Genomic DNA, 24241 nt, shown 5'->3' on the forward strand with positions numbered 1-24241 from the left:
GTGTCTGTCTGTCTGTGTCTGTCTGTCTGTGTCTGTCTGTCTGTGTCTGTCTGTCTGTGTCTGTCTGTCTGTGTCTGTCTGTCTGTGTCTGTCTGTGTCTGTCTGTGTCTGTCTGTGTCTGTCTGTCTGTGTCTGTCTGTCTGTGTCTGTCTGTCTGTGTCTGTCTGTCTGTGTCTGTCTGTCTGTGTCTGTCTGTCTGTGTCTGTCTGTCTGTGTCTGTCTGTCTGTGTCTGTCTGTCTGTGTCTGTCTGTCTGTGTCTGTCTGTCTGTCTGTGTCTGTCTGTGTCTGTCTGTCTGTGTCTGTCTGTCTGTGTCTGTCTGTCTGTGTCTGTCTGTCTGTGTCTGTCTGTCTGTGTCTGTCTGTCTGTGTCTGTCTGTCTGTGTCTGTCTGTCTGTGTCTGTCTGTCTGTGTCTGTCTGTCTGTGTCTGTCTGTCTGTCTGTGTCTGTGTCTGTGTCTGTCTGTCTGTGTCTGTGTCTGTCTGTCTGTGTCTGTCTGTCTGTCTGTGTCTGTCTGTCTGTGTCTGTCTGTCTGTGTCTGTCTGTCTGTGTCTGTCTGTCTGTGTCTGTCTGTCTGTGTCTGTCTGTCTGTGTCTGTCTGTCTGTGTCTGTCTGTCTGTGTCTGTCTGTCTGTGTCTGTCTGTCTGTGTCTGTCTGTCTGTGTCTGTCTGTCTGTGTCTGTCTGTCTGTGTCTGTCTGTCTGTGTCTGTCTGTCTGTGTCTGTCTGTCTGTGTCTGTCTGTGTCTGTCTGTCTGTGTCTGTCTGTGTCTGTCTGTCTGTGTCTGTCTGTCTGTGTCTGTCTGTCTGTGTCTGTCTGTCTGTGTCTGTCTGTCTGTGTCTGTCTGTGTCTGTCTGTCTGTGTCTGTCTGTCTGTGTCTGTCTGTCTGTGTCTGTCTGTCTGTGTCTGTCTGTCTGTGTCTGTCTGTCTGTGTCTGTCTGTCTGTGTCTGTCTGTCTGTGTCTGTCTGTGTCTGTCTGTCTGTGTCTGTCTGTCTGTGTCTGTCTGTCTGTGTCTGTCTGTCTGTGTCTGTCTGTCTGTGTCTGTCTGTCTGTGTCTGTCTGTCTGTGTCTGTCTGTCTGTGTCTGTCTGTCTGTCTGTGTCTGTCTGTCTGTGTCTGTCTGTCTGTGTCTGTCTGTCTGTGTCTGTCTGTCTGTGTCTGTCTGTCTGTGTCTGTCTGTCTGTGTCTGTCTGTCTGTGTCTGTCTGTCTGTCTGTGTCTGTCTGTCTGTGTCTGTCTGTCTGTGTCTGTCTGTCTGTGTCTGTCTGTCTGTGTCTGTCTGTCTGTGTCTGTCTGTCTGTGTCTGTCTGTCTGTGTCTGTCTGTCTGTGTCTGTCTGTCTGTGTCTGTCTGTCTGTGTCTGTCTGTCTGTGTCTGTCTGTCTGTGTCTGTCTGTCTGTGTCTGTCTGTCTGTGTCTGTCTGTCTGTGTCTGTCTGTCTGTGTCTGTCTGTCTGTCTGTGTCTGTCTGTCTGTCTGTCTGTGTCTGTCTGTCTGTGTCTGTCTGTCTGTGTCTGTCTGTCTGTGTCTGTCTGTCTGTGTCTGTCTGTCTGTGTCTGTCTGTCTGTGTCTGTCTGTCTGTGTCTGTCTGTCTGTGTCTGTCTGTCTGTGTCTGTCTGTCTGTGTCTGTCTGTCTGTGTCTGTCTGTCTGTGTCTGTCTGTCTGTCTGTGTCTGTCTGTCTGTGTCTGTCTGTCTGTGTCTGTCTGTCTGTGTCTGTCTGTCTGTGTCTGTCTGTCTGTGTCTGTCTGTCTGTGTCTGTCTGTCTGTGTCTGTCTGTCTGTGTCTGTCTCTGTGTCTGTCTGTCTGTGTCTGTCTGTCTGTGTCTGTCTGTATGTGTCTGTCTGTCTGTGTCTGTCTGTCTGTGTCTGTCTGTCTGTGTCTGTCTGTCTGTGTCTGTCTGTCTGTGTCTGTCTGTCTGTGTCTGTCTGTCTGTGTCTGTCTGTCTGTCTGTGTCTGTCTGTCTGTGTCTGTCTGTCTGTGTCTGTCTGTCTGTGTCTGTCTGTCTGTGTCTGTCTGTCTGTGTCTGTCTGTCTGTGTCTGTCTGTCTGTGTCTGTCTGTCTGTGTCTGTCTATCTGTGTCTGTCTGTCTGTGTCTGTCTGTCTGTGTCTGTCTGTCTGTGTCTGTCTGTCTGTGTCTGTCTGTCTGTGTCTGTCTGTCTGTGTCTGTCTGTCTGTGTCTGTCTGTGTCTGTCTGTCTGTGTCTGTCTGTCTGTGTCTGTCTGTCTGTGTCTGTCTGTCTGTGTCTGTGTCTGTCTGTCTGTGTCTGTGTCTGTCTGTCTGTGTCTGTCTGTGTCTGTCTGTGTCTGTCTGTGTCTGTCTGTCTGTGTCTGTCTGTCTGTGTCTGTCTGTCTGTGTCTGTGTGTTTGTGTGTGTGTCTGTGTGTTTGTGTGTGTGTGTGTGTGTCTGTGTGTGTGTCTGTGTGTGTGTCTGTGTGTTTGTGTGTTTGTGTGTGTGTCTGTCTGTGTGTGTGTGTGTGTGTGTGTGTGTGTGTGTGTGTGTGTGTGTGTGTGTGTGTCTGTGTGTGTATGTGTCTGTGTGTGTGTGTCTGTGTGTGTCTGTGTGTCTGGTAAGTATCCATGTAAAAAATATAATTAACATCAGTCTGCGATTCAGATATTTTTTAGTTCTTTTAGAGTATGGACACAAGAACCTGTGACTCAGACCACTTGGTGGATAAGAGTGACTAACCTAAGTATTCAAATGGTTACCAGAATAATATAGGTTACTCGCGGGGAATGTTCTTAAATAAGACAGAAAGGGGGCGGGGGAGGGGTGAAGTCCAAGAACCAACACATGAGCAAGGACCAGCTTATGTACCCACAAGAAAGGCATGACAGACCGATCAAGAATACTTATCTGAAAGTCTCCACAAACTGGTCAGGTAAGTACATGTTAATGATCAGCTGGAGAGAAGAAACCAAAACAATCTGCGACATTTACAATGTGGGCTGTGCCAAAACAATACGGCAGTTATAATCATAAATGAGTCTGAAAAAGTGTTATGAATGTGCTCGAAATGGGTATTATGTTCTGAAGTAAATCAGTGCCAGGAGAGAGGATAGAGGCTATTTTCAAGGATAAGATTGCTATGGAATGGACATTTATTTCAAAAGACAGAATGAATTCACTTTTTATAAGGAAAATTAAGTGAATATTAAAGACAATGGGGAAAAAAAGACAGAAAAACAGACAGAAATGTTGTACACTTGAAATTTAGTGCAGCTTATTGGAATATTTTCCTATACTACAACACAACACGTGTCTGTTTTCCTGTATTCCACACAATTATTGATATAAATGGTCTGACACACAAATATTTCTTTTGTCTGAAACTGACTCTCCAATTGAGACAAGTTTGGACATCCGACATCGTCCCCGGAGCGACATCACAAACTGATGAGATCGCAGTCTTCAACGCACGACCTCATGGTACGGGCGACCTCATCACAGGCCATCCACATCATCAACTTTGCGGAAATATTGACATCATCGCTGCCAAGCCGGTTTCTCACTCCTGATCTTTTCTGCTCTCCACAAACCTTTAGAAAATTTACTTAACTTGAGGGATCTCACCATGTCAAGCTCCACCCAAAGCACGAAAGATGTCAGCTGGAAGATGAGGAGGTTGGTTCAGAAGCAGGATGAGTCTAAAAGGCTGTGGCAGACAGACCAGCTGAGCCACGAGGCCAAGCTGAAGGCTGTGGAGGCCCAGAACCGGGCCCTGCAGGAAAAGCTGGACGCGTCAACCAAGGATCAGGAGGAGCTGATGACCCAGGTCAGGGTACACAAAGCCCAGATATTCTCCCTGGAGCAAAGAAAGTGCCAGTCAGAGTCAGAAGCCAGAGACCTGATAGTGATACAGGCTCATCTCCAGGATAAAATCAGTGAGGTTGAGGCAGAGCTGGTAGCCTGGGAGAAGAACTTGGAAGCTCAGGCCCAAAGACATGGTGAACAGATGCAGAAGGCAGAAGAGGATTGGCTGGAGAAGATGCGTGAAAAGGATGAAGGCTTCACCAAACAGGCGGCTGGCCAGCAGGCCCAGGTGGAGAAGATGAGCAAGCAGGCAGAGGAGCTCACTGAGGAGAAGCGCAAACTCCAGGCAAAGTTGAATGAGCGTCAAGAGGAGTTGGAGGCCCAGAAGGGAATTCGCGACAAGCTTCAGTATGACCACGGCGTGGAGATGAGGCTGATCCAGATGCAAAAGAATGCCCTGTCCAACAAAGTGACGGCCCTCACCAACACCGCCGATGACCTCACGGAGAAGAAGGAAGCACTCAAGAAGTCTGATGAGCAGAAGAGCAGGGAGCTAAAGGCCAAGAATGCTGAAATTAGTGAGCTGCAGACCCACAAGGAGATCGTCAATGCACAGCTCCAGCGCGAGGAGCGGGGTGCTGCCACCCTCAGGGAGTCCCTTCGGGGTATGGAGACGGATATGGAGGCCTTGAGAGCCGAGTACACTGGGGAGCAGGCAGCCCACAAAGTCACCAGAAAAGACCTAGCTCTGGCCAAGATGCAGGCAAATGACCTGTCCGAGAAGATAAAGTTCCACGAGGGCCGAGTCAAAGCCTACCAGGCAAGCGTCAAGAGCCTGGAGTGTGTACTTCTCACCAAGGATACTTACATCCGCAGGTTCAGGGAGGATTTGGAGACCTCCATCTCGCTCATCAACAGACCTAAGACCTTCACCAAGGCCATCACGAGCCTCAAGCGGAAGTATATCACAGGGGACCAGGATGTCTGCGTGGATGACATCGAGGACAAGATTGCAAAGTTCCTGGAGTCTAACAAGCTGCAGTCCGACCACTTTGAGAAGACTGTCCAAAGTTTGCGGCGACAGCTGGAGCAGAAGGACGCTGAGACACAGAAGAGGCTTCAGAAGCTGGACCGTTGCCGCGGCGACCTCATCAAAATAATCAATGAGCAGCGGCTGGAGCTGGCCAAGGTCAAAGCTGAGCTCAACGATGTCACGCACCAGCTCCGGCAGTTGGCCCCGCCACTCTCCGTCACCAGGAACAGTCGCCCATGAAGGTGTCAGAGCTAGTTGCACAATGACTAATACTGGTATCACCACCAATAAGGTGCTAGAATTGTGTCATCGTATTGGCGACTGCTAAGAGAAATGCAGTGTTGCTGTGCCACATGTATCTTTCAAGATCAAGCTTCAAAACACTGTTGCCCTTTCCAAGATTGCTGCCAGTAACACACACTGCCTTTGAAAAGGGGGTAGGTGCTCTTCCCCAGATACGGCCATCCAAGCACATTGTTGTAAAATATAAGTTTATTACTCATTGAGAGTGGGAGGGTTGTCAGAACATTGAAGTTCGTCAATGACACCCAATTAGAAAATTTATACTCTTAATTCAGTAACTTTAATGCCATGACCAAGATGACTCTACTATGGCTATTTTGGTCATGGCAATAAAATTTGTTTTCAAGTTTCTGCCTCAAATCGGAATGTATTTATCAGTGGGGCCTACGCGCTAACTAATCAAGCTGCCGAGCCGCGAAGCCCAACTAATCCCATTTTATTATCACAGCGGTAACTTTAAAAATATTTTAGTGTAGAATCCAAAAAATGCTAGAATAACCGCAGAACATTGCATTTCTTGCAAACCGTAATTTGCTATTATTCTGAAATATTCAATGGAAGCACACCCTTAGTAAATGTGAAATTTAGACTCATTGCAAGAACCACACCGCTTATTTGTCATTGTTACACATTCTTTCCATTTTGCTGTTTACACTAGCGAATTATCATGTTTGATATATCACTTTTCAGCCGTGCATATGGCATTTTAGAGAAGACCACCATTAATCCAGAAACAGGTGGACTGACCTGGATTTGAACCCAGGATCCCAAAGCTGTGAAGCTGATGCGCTAACCACTCAACTGTCGGGGCACCTATTTTTGTCGTTATATCTCTTTATTGTTCTTTTAACAGGCAGGCTGAGATTGTTCAACAAAAACTGCAATCAGTGAACTGGTACTTCAATATTTTTGACAAAAACAAGAGCAGGGAGAGGAGTTCCTGCTTTGTCCAAGCCAGGAACTCATCAGGCCAGATAAACAGAGTTTCTAGGGAGCTCGGATGATCGAGACCTATCAAATCTGTCAGAAAGACGCAGATGGCTAGGAATATAGCTCCTAGGATCATTGGGACACACAAACCCCACCACCATGATACGTTTGGTGAATAGATTGTGTATATATATATAATAAATACGTAAATATAAAGTACTGTACTCAACTCTGACATTAGCTCTTCTATGATTAGGCTGTATTTTGGGGTAAGGGAGACCGTGTCTGCCGTAAGGTCGCCCGGAGCCCGCATTTTGAATTTCTGGGTAAACCCACCCTCATTTCCCTGCAGCGCCCAGACGTCCTGTCCGCTCAGTGTGGTCTATTTTTGGATAGGTACGTCCGCTCGGTACACATACTTTTTCTCCTTTGGTCCTTTTTCTGCACTGAGTTAAGTGGTGGTCCCTGTGCGATGTTCTTTTATTTTTATCTCAAAGATCTGGTGTGGCAATTGTCAACAAAAATATAGGCAAGACATTATTGAAGCTCCCATGACCAGTTCACTTTATTAGCAAGAGAAAAGGACAGTCACTCGTACTGACTCCATTTTGTTAAAGCCTTTCATTTGAACACAAGTGGGTGGGTTTCAGATACAAGGTACATGGCTGGCATATTATTAAAGCATCTATGCCCAATTCTCATTAAATAGGCAAGACTTTCATGCTGGGTGGGTTTCAGTTACAAAGGAACATGGCTGGTTTGAAATCAAATACTTTTGGGTCTTGGACATCTGTTGAGATAGATTCTGGAGATATGACACTTCCTTATTGAACCATAAAACAAGCTATTTGAAAGGTCAGGAAAAGATTTACAACTGCCAGAATACAGCTCAATTGTTTATACAACAAACAACCAGGGCCACATACTTTTTCACTGAAGAATGCTGTGCCAACACAATGATCAGATAGGGGCAGGAACTTCAGTAAGCGAATTTGAATATGGCTCAAACCTTTAAGTTAATTTTTATAATAAATAATTCATAACAGACCCCCTATTTACACTTAGAAAACTGTAACAAACTAGTAATCAAATAAAAATTAACACATTAAAACCATTACGGTGAAATTAATCTTGCAATTTTGATGTACACAAAAGAAAAAAATACTTAACACAGTACTTCATTATGGTAACAAAAACTAGAAAGAATATAAAAACCAAATCCTCTTTGACCAGATGGTCCATCGCTGAAGTTCTACTCGTAGTTCCTCTTCTTCCAGTGGCCTGCGATCTCAGTCTGGGTCCATCAGCAATAAAAGTTAAAATTCACACCAAATCAACCATGGATTAGATTACAATATTTTGTAATCTTCCATAAAAACAACATTAAAACGATCATGTGAAGGAGAGTCGGTAGGAGAACACTGAATGTGGAAATCACACACAACAAGATAAGCAGAATCATTCAAAGTTATTGATACTAATAATAAATCTCCAAATCAGAGCTTTCGCACATGCAACAATACAGCACTAAGAAGATTGTCAAAAGCAATGCTAATTTTGTATAAATGAGTAATCACTATTACTTGTGGTAGAATTTCACAATATTTGACATTCACATTTGAATACACAGTAGTTTAAAGCGCAAGATCAATACTGGAAAAAATAAACCAGGAAAAGGAACTCTTCGGCCAGATCCATAATCAGGTTGAGGCAAAAATAAACAACCACCCTCCACTCCTCGGAGTATTAAGAATAAAAGTTAACAAATTATCAAAAATGCAGACTCTAAAGAGAAATAACATCGTCACATACAAAAAGGAAATCAAATATACCAACCTCTGTTAATTGCATTCTGACGCAATGTCATACCCTAATCAAATAGTTACTTTCCTTGCCATTCAATTTAATTCCCAATTGATTCTGGAATTACCATTGCTTGTTTAAAATACTCCAGGCGGAATAGTCTCTCTTTTTTGTTGTTGTCCCATGCTCTACACAATTTCAAACGGATCTGATTGTGCTTTACTGAGATTAGGGTAGAGTTGTTTTCTTCTGCTGTAATTTCTATCACTCCGCCAAATGGCCTCCATATTCAGGCGAGGTTTACGGCATGGCGGGAGTAAAGCTCTGACTTTCATCAGAAATTGTTGTATATGTATATATGTGCTTATATATATATATATATATATATATATATATATATATATATATATATATATATATATATATATATATATATATATATATATATATATATATATATATATATATATATATATATATATATATATATATATATATATATATATATATATATATATATATATATATATATATATATATATATATATATATATATATATATATATATATATATATATATATATATATATATATATATATATATATATATATATATATATATATATATATATATATATATATGTATGTGTATGTATATGTATGTATGTGCTTATATATATGTATGTGTATGTATATGTATGTATGTGCTTATATATATGTATGTGTATGTATATGTATATATGTGCTTATATATGTATGTGTATGTATATGTATATATGTGCTTATATGTATGTGTATGTATATGTATATATGTGCTTATATATGTATGTGTATGTATATGTATATATGTGCTTATATGTATGTGTATGTATATGTATATATGTGCTTATATGTGTGTATGTATATAGATTTCAGCAACATGCTTATTTATTTATATATTTATTAATGTATTTATTTCTTAACTTACTTATTAACTATCTATTCATGTCTAGAATGCCTTTTCTATTTCTGCATGAAATTTCCCGAATACGGGATGAATAAAGTTATCCAATCCAATCTTATGCCGCCCGCGCCAGGATGTGGGTTTGAACCCGCTCGGGGGTGACAATGTCAGCGTTTTCATACCTCCATGTTTAGTTCCCGCCCTATATACACAATCACCAGTTTTTAATTGCTTGGGAGAACCGCAGGATGGAAAGTTTAAAGCACACATTAATCAGAATTTAGTCAGCCAATTTTATCATACTAAGGATCTTACCATCTGTAGATCCCCAAACAGCGGCTGTCTTCAAATTTCTCTATGCAATGTAGCAAATCATTATTACACATAGAACATTGACCTATTGATAACACAATAACTAATTGCATTCATTCATTTCTCTTTTGTATCACTTATATTGAAATACACAACATAAAATGTTGCTAAATAATGTGTCTGGTCACTATAATAAAATTAGCGTGTTTTTCAATTCAAAATATCTTAATACAGTGGTACCTCGATATACGAACTTAATGCGTTCCGGAACTGAGCTCGTATGTCGATTTTCTCATAACTCAAACGAACGTCACCCATAGAAATGAACTAAAAACAAATTAATTCGTTCCAACTCTCTAAAAAAACACCAAAAACAGTGGAATGGAAAAACATTTTTATTTGTTCTAAATAATCGAACATAGGCTTTGTCATCATCATTGACTCGACAAAAGTCTAATTGTCATCATAGCCAGAAATTGCATACGACAAATTTTGTAGGGCTTCAAAAGTGATAATTTCGGACTCGTAATTTGGCATTCTGCCGTGATGGATAAATCACATCACCCCCCAAGCTGATCACTCACATCTCACTGTCTTTCACTTACCTTCATCCAGCCAGTAGGAGGCAGATCACCGCCCAACGTCTTTTCATATTACCTCACCCCGAAGTTATTACACAGAAAAGATTGTATGTCGTGTTGCCACAAGTTTAGAGTCCTGATGGATATGGGAAAAAAATGTCCTTAAGCCTATTTAAGACCTATAGCGTCTGACAGAGGGCAACAGCTGAAACAGATTGTGACAAGGGTGGTATGTGTCCCCAATGATGTTCCTGGCTCTGCTGAGGTAACGAGGGCTAGAAGCCGTGAGGGCAGAGAGCAGCCGACGATCTTCAGGGCAATGTTAATCACTTTCTGCATGGCCTTTTTGTCTGCTGCCGTGCTTCCAGCGTACCACACTGTGATGCGGTATGATAGTTTGCGATCTCTGGGTGGCTCACTTTGGCTTTGGTCTGCCTACTCTACTCAGTGACCAATTATGGTTGGTGAAAGCGATGTATCCCTATGCCTGCGAAATAGCCTTGGTGTCACCAAATCGAATTCTGATTGGTTAAAGCAACAGTCTTATCGACGCTTGTTTAATGCAACAGAGCCCGCAGAACTAATTGTGAAGGCCTTTAGGCAGATTTCTGACCCTGGCAACAAATAATGTCTGAAATGTGATTGGTTAAATGCTTCAATATGAAAACACATCTGGAAGCAGTGCAACCAGGGGGAGAAGCAATGAAAGGAAGCTAACAGACTATTTGGAATTATTTAATAAGTATTGATGGACAAAATATAATTTACGATTCAGATATTTCTTAGGCCAGCAGACAACGCCTTGAAGGCCCTGTCGGCCCGCCACTGTACTGCTGCAGGGTGGGGGTGTTGAGACTGATTTGTCAGTCTCAAAGCGGGCAAAGAAACGGTTGGATGGATGGATAACTTTATTCATCCCCTATTCGGGAAATTTCATTGTGGAAGTAGCAGGAGGTTGATTAGACAGAACAGCAAAGCTAAAGCACAAAGTTCAAAGAAATCAAAGTAAATGGAATCATCAAATCATTAAGACATAAAAGCAGTAAAAACACAAATCGAGCAAGAGTGGACGGAGCTACCGCCGCCGCCGGCTGCCGTTTGAACGGCGCTATCTTGGTTGCGGTAAGCTAAAACGGATACAGACTCAAAAAGATGTTGTAGAGTTGGACAAAACTGTAACCACACAGAATATGCAGAGTCACTCTTCCAAGCTTATCCGCACAGTTCCTCAGAAGTCTGGAGCTGAAGACAACAGTAGCCGAGTAGAGGCCCTCGACTCCGTTGCTGGTAAGCGCCGACAGCACTTTCATTTTATCCCAGGATGGAATGGTTGGTCGGAAGCATTGCCTCTTCTCCCGGCCCCTTTGTCCAGCTCTGAATCGACTCCGAGGTGTTGCTCCTTCTGCTGCGTGTTGTAACAGCTAGTCCCATGTCTGTGACAGCGTAGACATGGCTGAATGGTTCCAAAAAAAGAAGTAGCAGAAAGAAGCCAGGCTATCAGAACAAAGAAAGTTGTAAAATCATTAAAGTATAAAGTAAAATGGCTGTAAAACACGAAAAACAGATGAGGGCGCCATCTTTTTGTTCCTCAACTGTTAGGCATCTGCTCCTCAATTTTCTTTGTATATGGTGCCTCAGCCTTTTTAATGCCTCTCTTCAGCTCTGCTCTGGCAGTGCTGTATTGTACCTTGTCCCCCGTTAGCAGGAGGTTAAGTGCCGTGTTAACGTTTGGAGGAACATCCGGAGGAATATAGATAGCCATTACTATGACCGTTAGCTCTCTAGGTCAGTGTTTCCCAACCACTGTGCCGCGGCACACTGGTGTGCCGTGAGCAATGGTCAGGTGTGCCGTGGGAAATTGCAAGAAGTCATACAATGTGATATTGAGAGAGAAAAATTAATATGAATATAAGGAGATTAAAATGGAATTATTGCAAGATTCAAATCAAAATATGACGAACGTTAAATTGTAGATTATACTATTATTTGATTCAAGTTGTCAAACAGTAATTTTTTGCTCTTTCTCTTAGTCGAAACGGAAGTTGTCTGGTTTCAAGGGCATCAACTTTTGCCGACGTAAAGTCTGTGTGAGCACAACATTTTTTTGAGGAATATTAGGAGATTTAAGTAATATTTGGAGAAAGATTATAAAATTATGCGATTAATAACATTACTCTATTTTTGCATCACTTAAACCGGAAGTTGTTCAGGATCCACAGACCAAATTTTGATGACATTAGGTCAGTGTGAAAAAATTGATTTTGGAATAATTTTGGACTGTCATGCGATTTCTGCTGATAAAACTTTGATGAGAATGACTATTGTAAATATAGGCGACATAGTTTTGAAGTAAAAGAATTTCAGATGGTGGTGTCCCTTGAGATTTTTTTCAATGCAAAAAGTGTGCCACGACTCAAAAAAGGTTGGGATACACTGCTCTAGGTAAATAGAAGGGTCTGCATCGTATTGCCGATAGGTCTAAATCCGGGGAGCAGTGTTAATGATCCTACTGTCGCAACACCATTCATTGTTTATGAACACGTAAAGACCCCCTTCTGTTAATTATTTTTGAAAAATATGACATTTTAACCATATAATCTAATGAAGACCATGATGTGTTTAACTCATTCATTTTATTATAGCTGCATCAGTTCTATATTGCTGTTCTACGATTATCAAATGAAGATATATTTAGCTTATTCATTTTAGTATAGCTGATTCATTTTGTATGTTACTGATGTATTATTGAGCACTCGTTTGAAGTTAGTATCACACAGACTGTCAAGGTTCCCCTAAGATGAGGTCTTGACAAAGAACAGAGGCCCTCGGCCCAAATTCCTTGTGCAGTCGCAAGGAACAGGCTCTTTGTCCAATTTCCGTGTGAGGTTGTTTAACAGGTTCCAGGCCAGTCCAATCAGATAAGGTAGACAAGTGGTGTAAATCTTCAGTTTCTGGCGGAGAGAGAAATGACCGGCGCTGACCTCTGAGACCAGCAGGATGGAAAGAGGATCCTGAGCCAAAACGGACCACTGGATAGTCATGGATCAGTCAACATCCTGTTGTTAATCAGCTAATGAATATGCATTTTTGTATTACTATAACTTGGTAAACTTGCACATGGACATTGTTCTTCTCATCCTCCGCTGCACATAGACACGCTCAGCGGGCTTATTACTTGGGAGGGGGACCAGGAGCTCTGTATAGATCAATTTGTTCGGAATAAACCATCTGTGGATCCACTCACCCTGGCCTGGTCTGTCACATCCGATGCTGAACACGCTCCTTTGTTAGATAAGGAATTGGAGTCAGGTGCTAAAACGTTACGCTAACATTTTGAAAGATCGTTTCGAAATAGCGTTCAGCTCGCTAGCGATTTGCGAGTGTAGCCACGTTTCCGTGATCTTTCTTTTCATTCTTTCACCTAAGCGGACAGCTTGGGATCCGCGAACATCATCAGCTGAGTTTACTTTTTCAGTGTTCATCAAAGTTGACTCTTACACGTTAGCAGAGTTGTGGTTTCAGTTGTAGTTTTTTTGTTAGAGAGTATCGCACATTTCTTCAGCTGAGTTTACTTTTTCAATGTTCGTCAAAGTTGACTGTCTGCGTTTGCAAAGAAGAATGACATATAAGTTAAACTATCTGAACAGTGTCTGTGTAAATGAGGTGTCTCAGCGCTATCAACATGTCTACATCTACAAAATGTGATTAATACCATGTGAAGAAACAAATAAACTGACGCTGCCAAATCCACCAATGTGTTAGTATTTTTGACATTACAATATTAAGGTCATGGGCGGAGGCAATTTCTCTTTATTGCAATGGGGCCAGACATAGCAAAGGCACAAGAGAAGCAGTGTAAGCAGGTCTGTGAATGTGGCATGGGGTTTGAGAGCTGTGAAGTCTGTGGGATAATCCAAGACGAAGGTTGAAAATCTGTGGGGCGGAAATTTTATCCTAGAGAAAAATATTTCGTAGACCAGATAACAAGAACAGGAAAAACTAAAGAAGGTACTAACAGTGAACTGATAGAGGCTTAATTTGTTAATTAAAACAATTCTTCAAATTAAAAAACTCAGGGTCGTAACAAGTCACCGAGTCCTGGTACCAAGGACTGTTGACCTGACATCTCACCCAGTCTCGGGCTCCGAGGACTGTTGATCTGGGTTTGCAACGAAGAGCCGTGAAGAACTCTTGATACCAGCGGATGACTATCAATCACCCCCGGGAACACTCGCAAGTGTTCCTACATCGTGACGTCCTTTCTCGCTTCTTTATGGAATTGTTATGTCGAATGAAGGATTGTTTGTTCCTACTTATGCAGTTGGATTAATCAGTAACCTTGTAATTGTTTTGATTCATGCCTTTAATAGTATACGTGAAATTACTGTTCGGGAGGATAATTCTGAGAAGGAGAGGAAGTCTGAATTTATTCTCACTAATTAAGTCCACTCACCAAGTGCCTATTTAATGAAATGTCAATAATTGAAGCAGATGTCTGGCTGCAGTGTTTCAATAAGTACATTAAAGTATAATTATTAATGAACCTATCATTTGGTCCTAAGAGCCTTGGAGGTCAATATGCCATAGCGAGAACCCAGGCGCTACTGTTCGACATCTGGCAAGAGACCGAGCGCACGGCGTCTTCAGAACCCTTTGCAGGCTGCATTTTTCAACGGGGGTGCCTGGATTCTTGACGGTTGAAGACTAATCCTGCTGGAGGGAGACATCTGGGGTCATCTCCGGTGAGACCATATAAATGTCTGCATGTTGTGACAGAGGCTCCAAATGCATAAAAGGGGCATTTCATGTGATGGTCCAAGAGAAGCAGTGTAGGCAGGTCTGTGAATGTGGCATGGGGTTTGTGAGCTGTGAAGTCTGTGGGATAATCCAAGACGAAGGTTGAAAATCTGTGGGGCGGAAATTTTATCCTAGAGAAAAAGAAGATTTCGTAGACCAGATAACAAGAACAGGAAAAACTAAAGAAGGTACTAACAGTGAACTGATAGAGGCGATCCATCGGCGTGGTCAAGCTCTGAGGGGCTTAAGTAAGTCAGTGATGGTGATGAGTCACAACTAGTGTTGCTTGAACCCTGTTAACGGACCTGTGATTGGGTGACAGGCACATCCACTCACCTGTCTAGCCCTGGGCCTGACACTCAGGGTCCATTAGAAACGCGAACCCCAAATTAGTACTTGGAAAAATTAAACTAAAACTGCCATATCTGCGAATGCATTCTTTGATACTACAGAATCAGTTTCATACGTCAATCCCAGGTCAGTACAGTACTTTCTGGGTACAAATAAATGACTTAGCTATTGAAAGAATACATGTGATTAGAGGAAAAAAAGTATCTCTACTCCAATCCCTTTATAAACGGAAGACTAGAAGGGAATGAGCCAATATTCAATCACTGTGCGGAATACCGCTTCAAATGATTGTACACTGTCAACTGTATATACCTCGCCCAATATCTTTCCTTATTAATGATTGTTGTTAATTGTTTGATAACTGATGATCCTTTAGCGATAAAAAATGTCCATATGCAAGGTGCCACATATTTACTCAAATTGGGCTTAAAAGTCTAAAAATTTCTCCAAAGTAAACAGGGTGCCCAATCAGTATGCACTAAATTCAAGATTCTGTAGATGTGGTTGTATGACGCTGACAACTTGACTGTCTGGGCACGTTCCTTGCTGATGGTGAAAAGGCAGGACAATACAGATTAGAGCTGAAATTGGTAAAACGAGATTGGTTTTACAAAAAACATACTTTATAAAATAACAAAGTACCAAAGTTGTCATACATTGTGTACACAATTTCAAATGATCAACAAACAAAATATGGGGAAAATTCACAAGTTGACAGCAATGATAAGTTGAATTTTATTACAACAGAAGTGAATACAAAAATTGGACTTGGAATGGAAATGTTTTTTCTCACTCAACATTGAGCTCATCCTTTTTTTTTTTGAAATTCCTTAAGACATTTCTTTTGTACTTTCTTGGAGCCTGGAGGTTTTTGATAGACAGCTCATTTAGCTCACTAATTGGGTTACAATATTAAGTCATGGAGTTTACCGTGAATGTCACCGAGACATCATTAAGATGCCTTCAAATCCATTGGGAGCATTAAATATGTATCGCTGTTGTGAGGAGGACGTCACATGCGGCAGGTGTCGTGAAAAGCCTCCAAGGTCCGAAAATCCCTCCAAGTGGGAGGTAGGCCATCCTGCAAGAAGCGACTGCACCGCTGACACGGAGACTGGAAAAGCTTCAGGTAACTGCGGAGCCATGTCTGCATAGATGTCACATATTCATAAAGTACAATTAGATCTGAAGGAGCTAACACGTGACAAGCAAATTTTTCCACCTTAATGGACGTTTAAAATGTTGGCTGCCATTGGTGACCCGAAATGCTGTTAAACAAACAGAAATTGACCTGAATTGCCCAAAATATCAACAAGACACAAAAATGCCCCAAAAATCAACATGAAGTGACCCAAAATTAACAGTAAGACATTTTTCATTTATTTGAATTGGATAACTTTATTCATCCCGTATTCGGGTAATTTCTTTGTCGCAGTAGCAAGAGGGTGAGGATACAGAAGTAGGAAAGGCATTTTACACATAAATCGATAGTTAATAGTAAGTTAATAAATAAATACATGAATAAATATATAAATAAGTAACTGTGTTGCTGATATATATATATATATATATATATATATATATATATATATATATATATATATATATATATATATATATATATATATATATATATATATATATATGTATATGTATATGTATATGTATATGTATATGTATATGTATATATATATATATATATATATATATATATATATATATATATATATATATATATATATATATATATATATATATATATATATATATATATATATATATATATACATACACACACATACATACACACACATACATACACATATATATATATACATACACATACATATATAGAAGCACATATACACATACATATATAGAAGCACGTATATACATACACATACATATATAGAAGCACATATATACATACACATACATATATAAAAGCACATATACACATACATATATAGAAGCACATATATACATACACATGCATAAGAATTCGGTAGGTCCCAACCCACAGCCATTTTTTGGTTAAGAGCCTAACAGCTGATGGGAGGAATGATCTGCGGAAGCGCACTTTGCCAAGCTGATCCGATCTGATTTAAAAATAAATAAAAGATACATTCACTCTGGGGTATCCAAGGAAGGAACTAACACTAAAATGTAACCACTGGCTCTCAATTGTGATGCTAGATATCCATTTTAATATGACAGAGACATTCAACAGGTCACCCAGAGTCTGCAGTTATCCTTGGCGATAAAATGCTTATAGTAATTATCTAAAACTATTTTTGTCATCTATCATTAAAATGTTTGATGAATCGCTAAATTTAGGTTGAAATTACACCACCCAAATACCAAAAAGACCGGGCCACTAATGTGACACGAATAATGATGATGAGGAACAGCTAATAAGTGTCCTTTATTGTAATTCTAAAGAGTTTTATTATAAGGGCATGGAATTTTAGGCGTCGGACAAAAAATAATAATTGAATCGAGGGTACGGCTTATATGCGCATAAAACACGACATGCAAAAAAACTGCTGATGGCGCTATGACACGATGACGTCATGACAACATGGCGCAACGGCGCCGTGACGCAAGCGAATGTGGCCAATACTTTCATTTATTTAAAAATAAAGAAAAGATACAGAAAAAAGTTAACAAAATTTATTTTGTCACCCATCAATGAAATTCAAGGAAAAAAACGTATGTATCTAGCATAAAACGTGAAAAAACTCACGTTGTCGTTACTGCACGCCATCTTACCTAGGTCCCGGGTAGCCTTCTTAACTAGGATACTAGAACCTAGTTATATGTGCTCTGACTGGCCAGACGCGAGTAGCCTTGATTTTGAAATAAGACAAAATAACAGATTTTTTTCATTGTATTTCTTGTTCGAAAGTGACAATTATTGCAGTAATATGAACCATCGAAAGAAGCAATATGGCTGTCACAACATCTTAAACTTCTGGTAAGAAAATTAAAATTTCTGTAATTAGAAAGCATCAGGTTCTTTTAGATAGACTATTTTCAAATTGAATAATTGGATATTTCAGATTACATTGGATAACTTTATTCATCCCGTATTTGGAAATTTTCATTGTCACAGTAGCAAGAGGGTGAGAATACAGACAGGAAAAGACATTTTACACATATTGGAATAGATAATAAATAAGTTAAAAGTTTTAAAAAAGTCTTAACATTTTTCCTTCAAAGAAACACGTTTAAACCCCCTATTAAAACCAACAGTTGAAAATTGGAAATCATGGGGTGACTTATACGAGAAATGGTAAAATTCAACAAGTTTAAGGGTGCGGCATATATGCAGGTAAATACTTGATTTTTTTTATTATTATTATTTTTATATCGTAATGATTTTTGCTATTGCCCATGCATACTGCTCAGAAATCCAAAATCAATAGATGGCCGAGAAATCCCCGAAATGAACAAAGTGAGAGCAAGAAACGCAGAAATGTCCAGAAACCAATAGTAAGTACCATATTTTCTGGCAAATTAGCTGCCTCTGCGTATAAGCTGTACTCTTAATATTGCCTTAAAACCATTGAACTTTACAATTTTTTTCCTATAAGACGCCACCTGATTCACAATTTTCACCTCCATATACATGGTTTTAATAGGGAATACAAATGTGTTACGAAGGGAAAATCTTTGCATGTGGAATTTCTGAGATACTGTATGAATTGAACAGATCATCAGATGGGTCGCTCATGCCTGCATGTAGACAAATTCAAAAAGAAGTCACGTGACGGTGACGGAGGAAGTGTATCCATAACGGTTTAGTTTTCACCATGTCTCTGTGGAGATACACATTACGCAGGTATCAAAGCTGATATTTTAATTGTTGGGTTTATTCTGTAATACTATTATATATGTGTGGGCATTTAATCATTTTTGTATGAAAGCTTCTTCAAATTAAAAAACTCGGGTCGTAACAAGTCACCGAGTCCTCGTAACAAGGACTGTTGACCTGACATCTCACCCAGTCTCGGGCTCCGAGGACGGCGAGAACCCAGGCGCTACTGTTCGACATCTGCCAAGAGACCGAGCGCACAGGGTCTTCAACACCCTTTGCAGGCTGCATTTTTCATCGGGGGTGCCTGGATTCTCGACGGTTAACTAATCCTGCTGGAGGGAGACATCTGGGGTCATCTCTGGTGAGACCATATAAATGTCTGCATGTTGTGACAGAGGCTCCAAATGCATAAAAGGGGCATTTCATGTGATGGTCCATTTTGAGAAATGTGACTCTCGTCCTGGGGACGGCGATTTTTGGAAACCCTGTTGATACTTGTCTCTTGCGGGTACATTTCGGGCAGTTTATTGGAAAATGTCCTGTGCTGTGGGTAGGCACGAATTTAGGCAACATTGTTCGGTGTGGGTGTGAGTTCTGGGGTAAAAAAAATTAAAGATAAGCCTAGGAAAAACAATCGACGGGCGGAAAAAGAAAAAAGTTAACTGCGTGAAGCACACGAAATCACTTCAAAAAAGGTGGCGTATGTCGTCCGGCGCTGTCTCCCCGTTTTGGTGAATGTGTGTTCGCCTTCTGTCATCCACTGCTCCCAAGCAGTACGCAGTCTGGCTTTGAATGCTCCGTTTACACCAGCATCTAGCGGCTGGAGTTCTTTTGTCAATCCACCCGGAATGACGGCAGGCACTGAATTAGTGTGCTTCACTTGTTTTTTGATATTATCGGTGATATGTGAGCGCATGGAGTCGTAGATCAATAGGGACGGAGCCGTTTTAAAAAAGCCACCCGGTTTCTTCACATAAATTTCTCTCAACCATTCACTCATCTTTTCTTCATCCATCCATCCCTTTGGATTAGCTTTGATGACTATGCCGGCTGGAAAGTTTTCTTTTGGCAAAGTTTTCCTCTTGAAAATAACCATGGGTGGAAGTTTCTGGCCATTAGCCTGGCAGGCGAGAACTACAGTGAAGGAGGATTTCTTATTTCCTGTGGTGCGTATATTCACTGTACGTGCACCCGTTTTATCCACTGTGTGGTTCACAGGAATATCGAAAGTGGAACCTCGTCCATATTGATGATATGCTCTGGCCGGATCTTTTTTTCAGTAATCGTGTTTGTACAGTATGTGCGGAAAGTGGCCAGCTTTTCCTGGAAGTCAGGTGGCAGTTTCTGTGAAACAGTAGTTCGTGTACGAATGGAGAGATTACATCTTTTCATAAACCGAAAGCACCAAGAAAGACCACCTCTGAATTCTTTAATGTTAAGTTCCTGTGCCAGCGCTGTTGCCTTCATTCGAATAGTGGTTGTACTGACACTTCTACTTGCTGCTCTTTGTTCAACAACCCACTGTTCAAGTGTGTCCTCTAACTGTGGCCATCTCGCTTTATTGCCACGGAAACTTTGTTGAGTCTTCTTTACTTGGCGCAGCTCTTCCTCATGCTTCCTCCACTTCCGCACCATCGATTCTTTAATGTTAAACTCTCTTGCTGCTGCTCTATTTCCGTGTTCTACTGCATGACTGATCGCCTTGAGTTTAAACTGCATTGTGAGCGTGTCTCTTAATAGGAGCCATTTCAGGGTCTTTATACAAACGCACAAATGAAAGTGAATCATTGTTTAATATTTCCCAGCATGCACAGTGCACTTCTACGGGGAAAAAATGGAGTCGGTGGCTGCTTTCCGTAAATTGCGAGACCTGTCGCGGCTAAATATTGATCCATATATAAGGCGCACCGGATTATAAGGCGCATAGTCAGCTTTTGGAAAAAAAATAGATTTTAGGTGCGCCTTATAGTCGTGAAAATACGGTAAATGATTTGCAGGGAATGTCACCTGCGATTTTTATCATACTCTAGACTTGCCAAATAATGCGTCGACTGCGGGGGAAGTGCTCTGTTGCAGCGGCTGCTGATTAGATTGGAATGAAACATGTGGGTCGCGGGGCAGCCGATTTGACTGTGTCAGGCTTTCGGTTGCGTGCGGATCTCTTAATTACAGAAAACTAGGTTTTGGAAGAAAAAATAATAATACTATTTTTGAATGGTTGGATTGTTCAAAATACCTTAATCTAGGAGGTTGGCTGGTTAAAGAAAAAGAAAAGGATGGAAAAAATTACAATATTATGGTATATTGGTGACAATTTGTAGGTCTTTTATTTAACATTGAAAATTATAATTAGAAAATCCCGAGCAGAAGGTAGATTTCTCTAATTTAATTGTTATATTTTTTTATTGTGGTAAACAGGGAGCTATAGGAAATGGCTCTTATCTTAAGTAAGCATCATATGACGTGATTTGCAAAGTATATCTTGGGTATTGAAAGATATTTGGTTGTTAATGACATCAGACAGGAAATGAACAATGCAATAGTGGCACGAGAAAATTCATGGCATTCATCAGACAGGAAATGAACAATGCAATAGTGGCACGAGAAAATTCATGGCATTCATCCAAATAATTAGGTGAATAGTACCTGGCTGGGGGAGGATACAATAATTGATTTAGAATGGGCATAATTTCCCTATGACTGGAGTAACATGGAATGTTTTTCAAAGTGCCCTTGAAGAACATTGTCTGTTTGTCCTGTCGTAGGAAATATGCTTTAGCATAGGTCATAGTGGTGACTTTAAGGATATTAGGCCCCGTGGGAGGATGGTCAAAAATATGGGGAATAACGCTATTCCCCCAGCCTGGGGAGCCGCAAATGAGTGACGTTGTGCTTGAACAATATCCCATGATCGAGGTTGCCAACCCCTGTGGAGAGTGAGAAGCCCCGTGTTATTTTGGTTCATAGAACTTGGACTCATGACGACGTGATAAAGGCCGTAGACGGCGTCACGTCGCACAAAATTGACGTGGAGGAATTTGTCTTACAAATGGAGGACATTAGACGGTTTTATCACCTGGATGGAGTAGAAACACAGCAAATTTGGATGGACACGTTAAAAGGTTATTGGCATGCTATTAGAGGGAATTGGGATCCAAAAACTCATATTGGGCCATTAGGTCATGACAGTCGTGAATTGAATTTGAGTGCATGAGATGATAGAGCAGGCCACGGCGATAATTAAAACAAACTTAAGAGGTGAAACTATTACCACCTCAAGTCTGCGTACAAACAGCTAAACTGGTAGCAATAAAGAGGATATAACTTAATGCAAAACGTGGAGGTAATTTTTTCCCACTAACGGTTAAAATACTAGAATGGGGGTGTGTGTTTCAATGTGTCACCATTTTTCCGTTATTGCATTACTGGCAAACAGATAGTTAATCGCAGCGGTGACAGTCGCGCATGCTGACTGGGGCGATGAACGGCACTTAAACTTCCAGTTTCTATTTGTAGATGTGTGGCACGCGAATCTAATGAATCAATTACCTGGTTCCTTCTGGAAAAAATATTGCGGATAGGCCAGAAAAAGGGGGTGGAGCTACCAAGAAGCCCCACTGGGGATGGTGGTTTACACTTGTGATAAAACTTTACGGGCCACTGATGTATGGGTATACGACCCAAATTAAAGGACTGGTGATTAGCGCATGAACCTTAGGGTTCAAAGATCTACTAATGAATGTGGGGTGGATCCAGAAATTCCGGAGTGTGGGGTATTCCTGGCGTCCTTGAGAATTTGTGGGTTTTCTCCGGGTACTCCAGTTTACTCCCACAAAATGAAATTATGGATGCTAGACTGGTTGAACACTAAATTCCCCTGATTATGAGTGTGAGCGTGAATGATGGTCTGTCTGTGTTTTTTGATTGACAGGCCACCGAAATATAATCTATCAAGGTGGAAAAGAATTTGGGAATTTGGAATTGATTTCTAAGATCGCCAATAGGCCTTGGGGATGGCGTGACGGATTGGTACAAAAACAAATTGGGACCTCAGCTTGCCTCGACCGCAAGACCTTTGATCATCTTTAACAACTATTGCGACATGCTGACTTCTTAAACACTATGAACACATGTATCAGGCTACTCACATCTGGCCAGTCTGTATGTGACAAAAATGGCCAAGAATCAAGTATGTAACAGTCCCAAAATAAATAAGGAGTCACATGACGGCCTTGGACGACAAATTTGTTTGACATTGGTGGGTTAGCAAATGGATAAACGTTCATTCACTGCTTGCCTCAGGTTACAAACTGATTGAACGTCTACTAGTAATTAACTAATTTTAAAGGATGTTGAAATTGCAGTGCATTTACCCACCATGAAAGATCTTACAACCACGTCTGGCATCTGCGGTAGCTGGTAGTGCAGCAGTGCGGTGGTGGCATGGTCCGTTACCTAGCGACCAGACACCCTATCAGTTGGGACGCTCAGTCGGGAGTCGTGAATCTACTGACCTTGCGGAACACCAGATGCTGCGACTTGCTCCAAATATCCAGCTGCGGACAACAAATGGGCATTACTGTGTAGGTATCGATTTGTAATGACAATTTCCGGCGATACGGTTTGTATCACGATTAACAGGACACAATTTGATTCCACCCAAATTAATCCAGATAATACATAAGCCGATTATTGCAATTTTTGTATATCACCTTAGAAAAAAAAAATCAAAATGGACAAAGTACATTTTGCCAATCTATCTCTGAAATGTCATTCAGCACTAAAGTAATCATGTTTTTGTTTATGTTTGAATGCTACCCTCATCTATGGGGATGAACCCCAATGCACAGGCACCGAGCTGGGGGTCAACATGTCCACCCACACCTGCTCGTCGCCTGAGCACGCTGTGTGTAAAGGCGAGCCGACAAAATCTAGTCGAAACCACAGAACCTCATCACACCTGTTTTTCACAAAATTAATGACCGCATTGGTTAAATCGTACAGTGCATTTTTTTAACACACCCCTTTAACTTCAATTGGAAGTGTTCATATCCGGAAGGCTGGGTAAGAATTTTTTAGTTTACGAAACTATTTGATATGCAAATGGGGGTCCCATAAAACATAAATGTTATGTTATTTTATTTTGAAATTGTTCCGGTAATAGGCCTCCCCCAACAACAAAAACTCTTTTGGCCGCTGTTTGTCATCAGTTATTTATTTAAAAGTATTGTTGAGAAAAAAATTAATAATTGGGCGTGTCGTTCATCATAAAAGAAGATAAGAAGCTGAAACCCACATACTACTATTGCTTACACTATTGAAGCAGAAGGAAGCATTAAAAGCGACAAGTACTTGGAATGGACTTTTTGTGCTGAATTACGAGATGGAGAGACCGTTATTCCTTTCTTTGGAGTGCTATTTAATGCTAAGCTGTTTTGAATTCAGAATGTGAAGTTGTTTAGATGAAATTGCTGAGCCCCAAAATAATTATTAACAGTGGTAACTCGACCTACGAGCAGCTTTACCTCCGAGATGCTCGAGATACGATGAAAATTCAGATCAAATAATTTGCCCTACTTAAGAGAAAATTTTCGAGATGCGAGAAAGCCAGGTGGCCATGAG

At 40.9% G+C, this 24241-nt stretch overlaps 2 protein-coding genes across 3 annotated transcripts in view; one reads left to right on the forward strand and one right to left on the reverse strand.

The window, feature by feature from the left end:
- Positions 1 to 3523: 3523 nt before the first annotated feature.
- Positions 3524 to 7942, forward strand: LOC144211667 (uncharacterized). Its single transcript, XM_077739068.1, has one exon. The coding sequence runs from the start codon at positions 3568 to 3570 to the stop codon at positions 5017 to 5019; it is 1452 nt and encodes a 483-aa protein (XP_077595194.1). The 5' UTR covers positions 3524 to 3567; the 3' UTR covers positions 5020 to 7942.
- Positions 7943 to 15510: 7568 nt separating this feature from the next.
- med27 (mediator complex subunit 27) overlaps positions 15511 to 24241 on the reverse strand; it is a 42122-nt gene continuing 33391 nt past the window's right edge. Inside the window, exons 6-8 of one of the 2 annotated variants that reach the window (XM_077739692.1) lie at positions 23134 to 23175; positions 22997 to 23074; positions 15511 to 15946 (exon numbers count right to left, since the gene is read on the reverse strand). In XM_077739692.1, the coding sequence (XP_077595818.1) occupies positions 15812 to 15946; positions 22997 to 23074; positions 23134 to 23175 (255 nt within the window). In that variant the 3' untranslated portion in view covers positions 15511 to 15811. Of the gene's footprint in view, positions 15947 to 16758; positions 16899 to 22996; positions 23075 to 23133; positions 23176 to 24241 lie in introns of those variants that run through there. The other variant, XM_077739693.1, reaches the window with a different exon arrangement.

This window comes from Stigmatopora nigra, chromosome 18, assembly GCF_051989575.1.
Source record: "Stigmatopora nigra isolate UIUO_SnigA chromosome 18, RoL_Snig_1.1, whole genome shotgun sequence".
NCBI lineage: Eukaryota > Metazoa > Chordata > Actinopteri > Syngnathiformes > Syngnathidae > Stigmatopora > Stigmatopora nigra.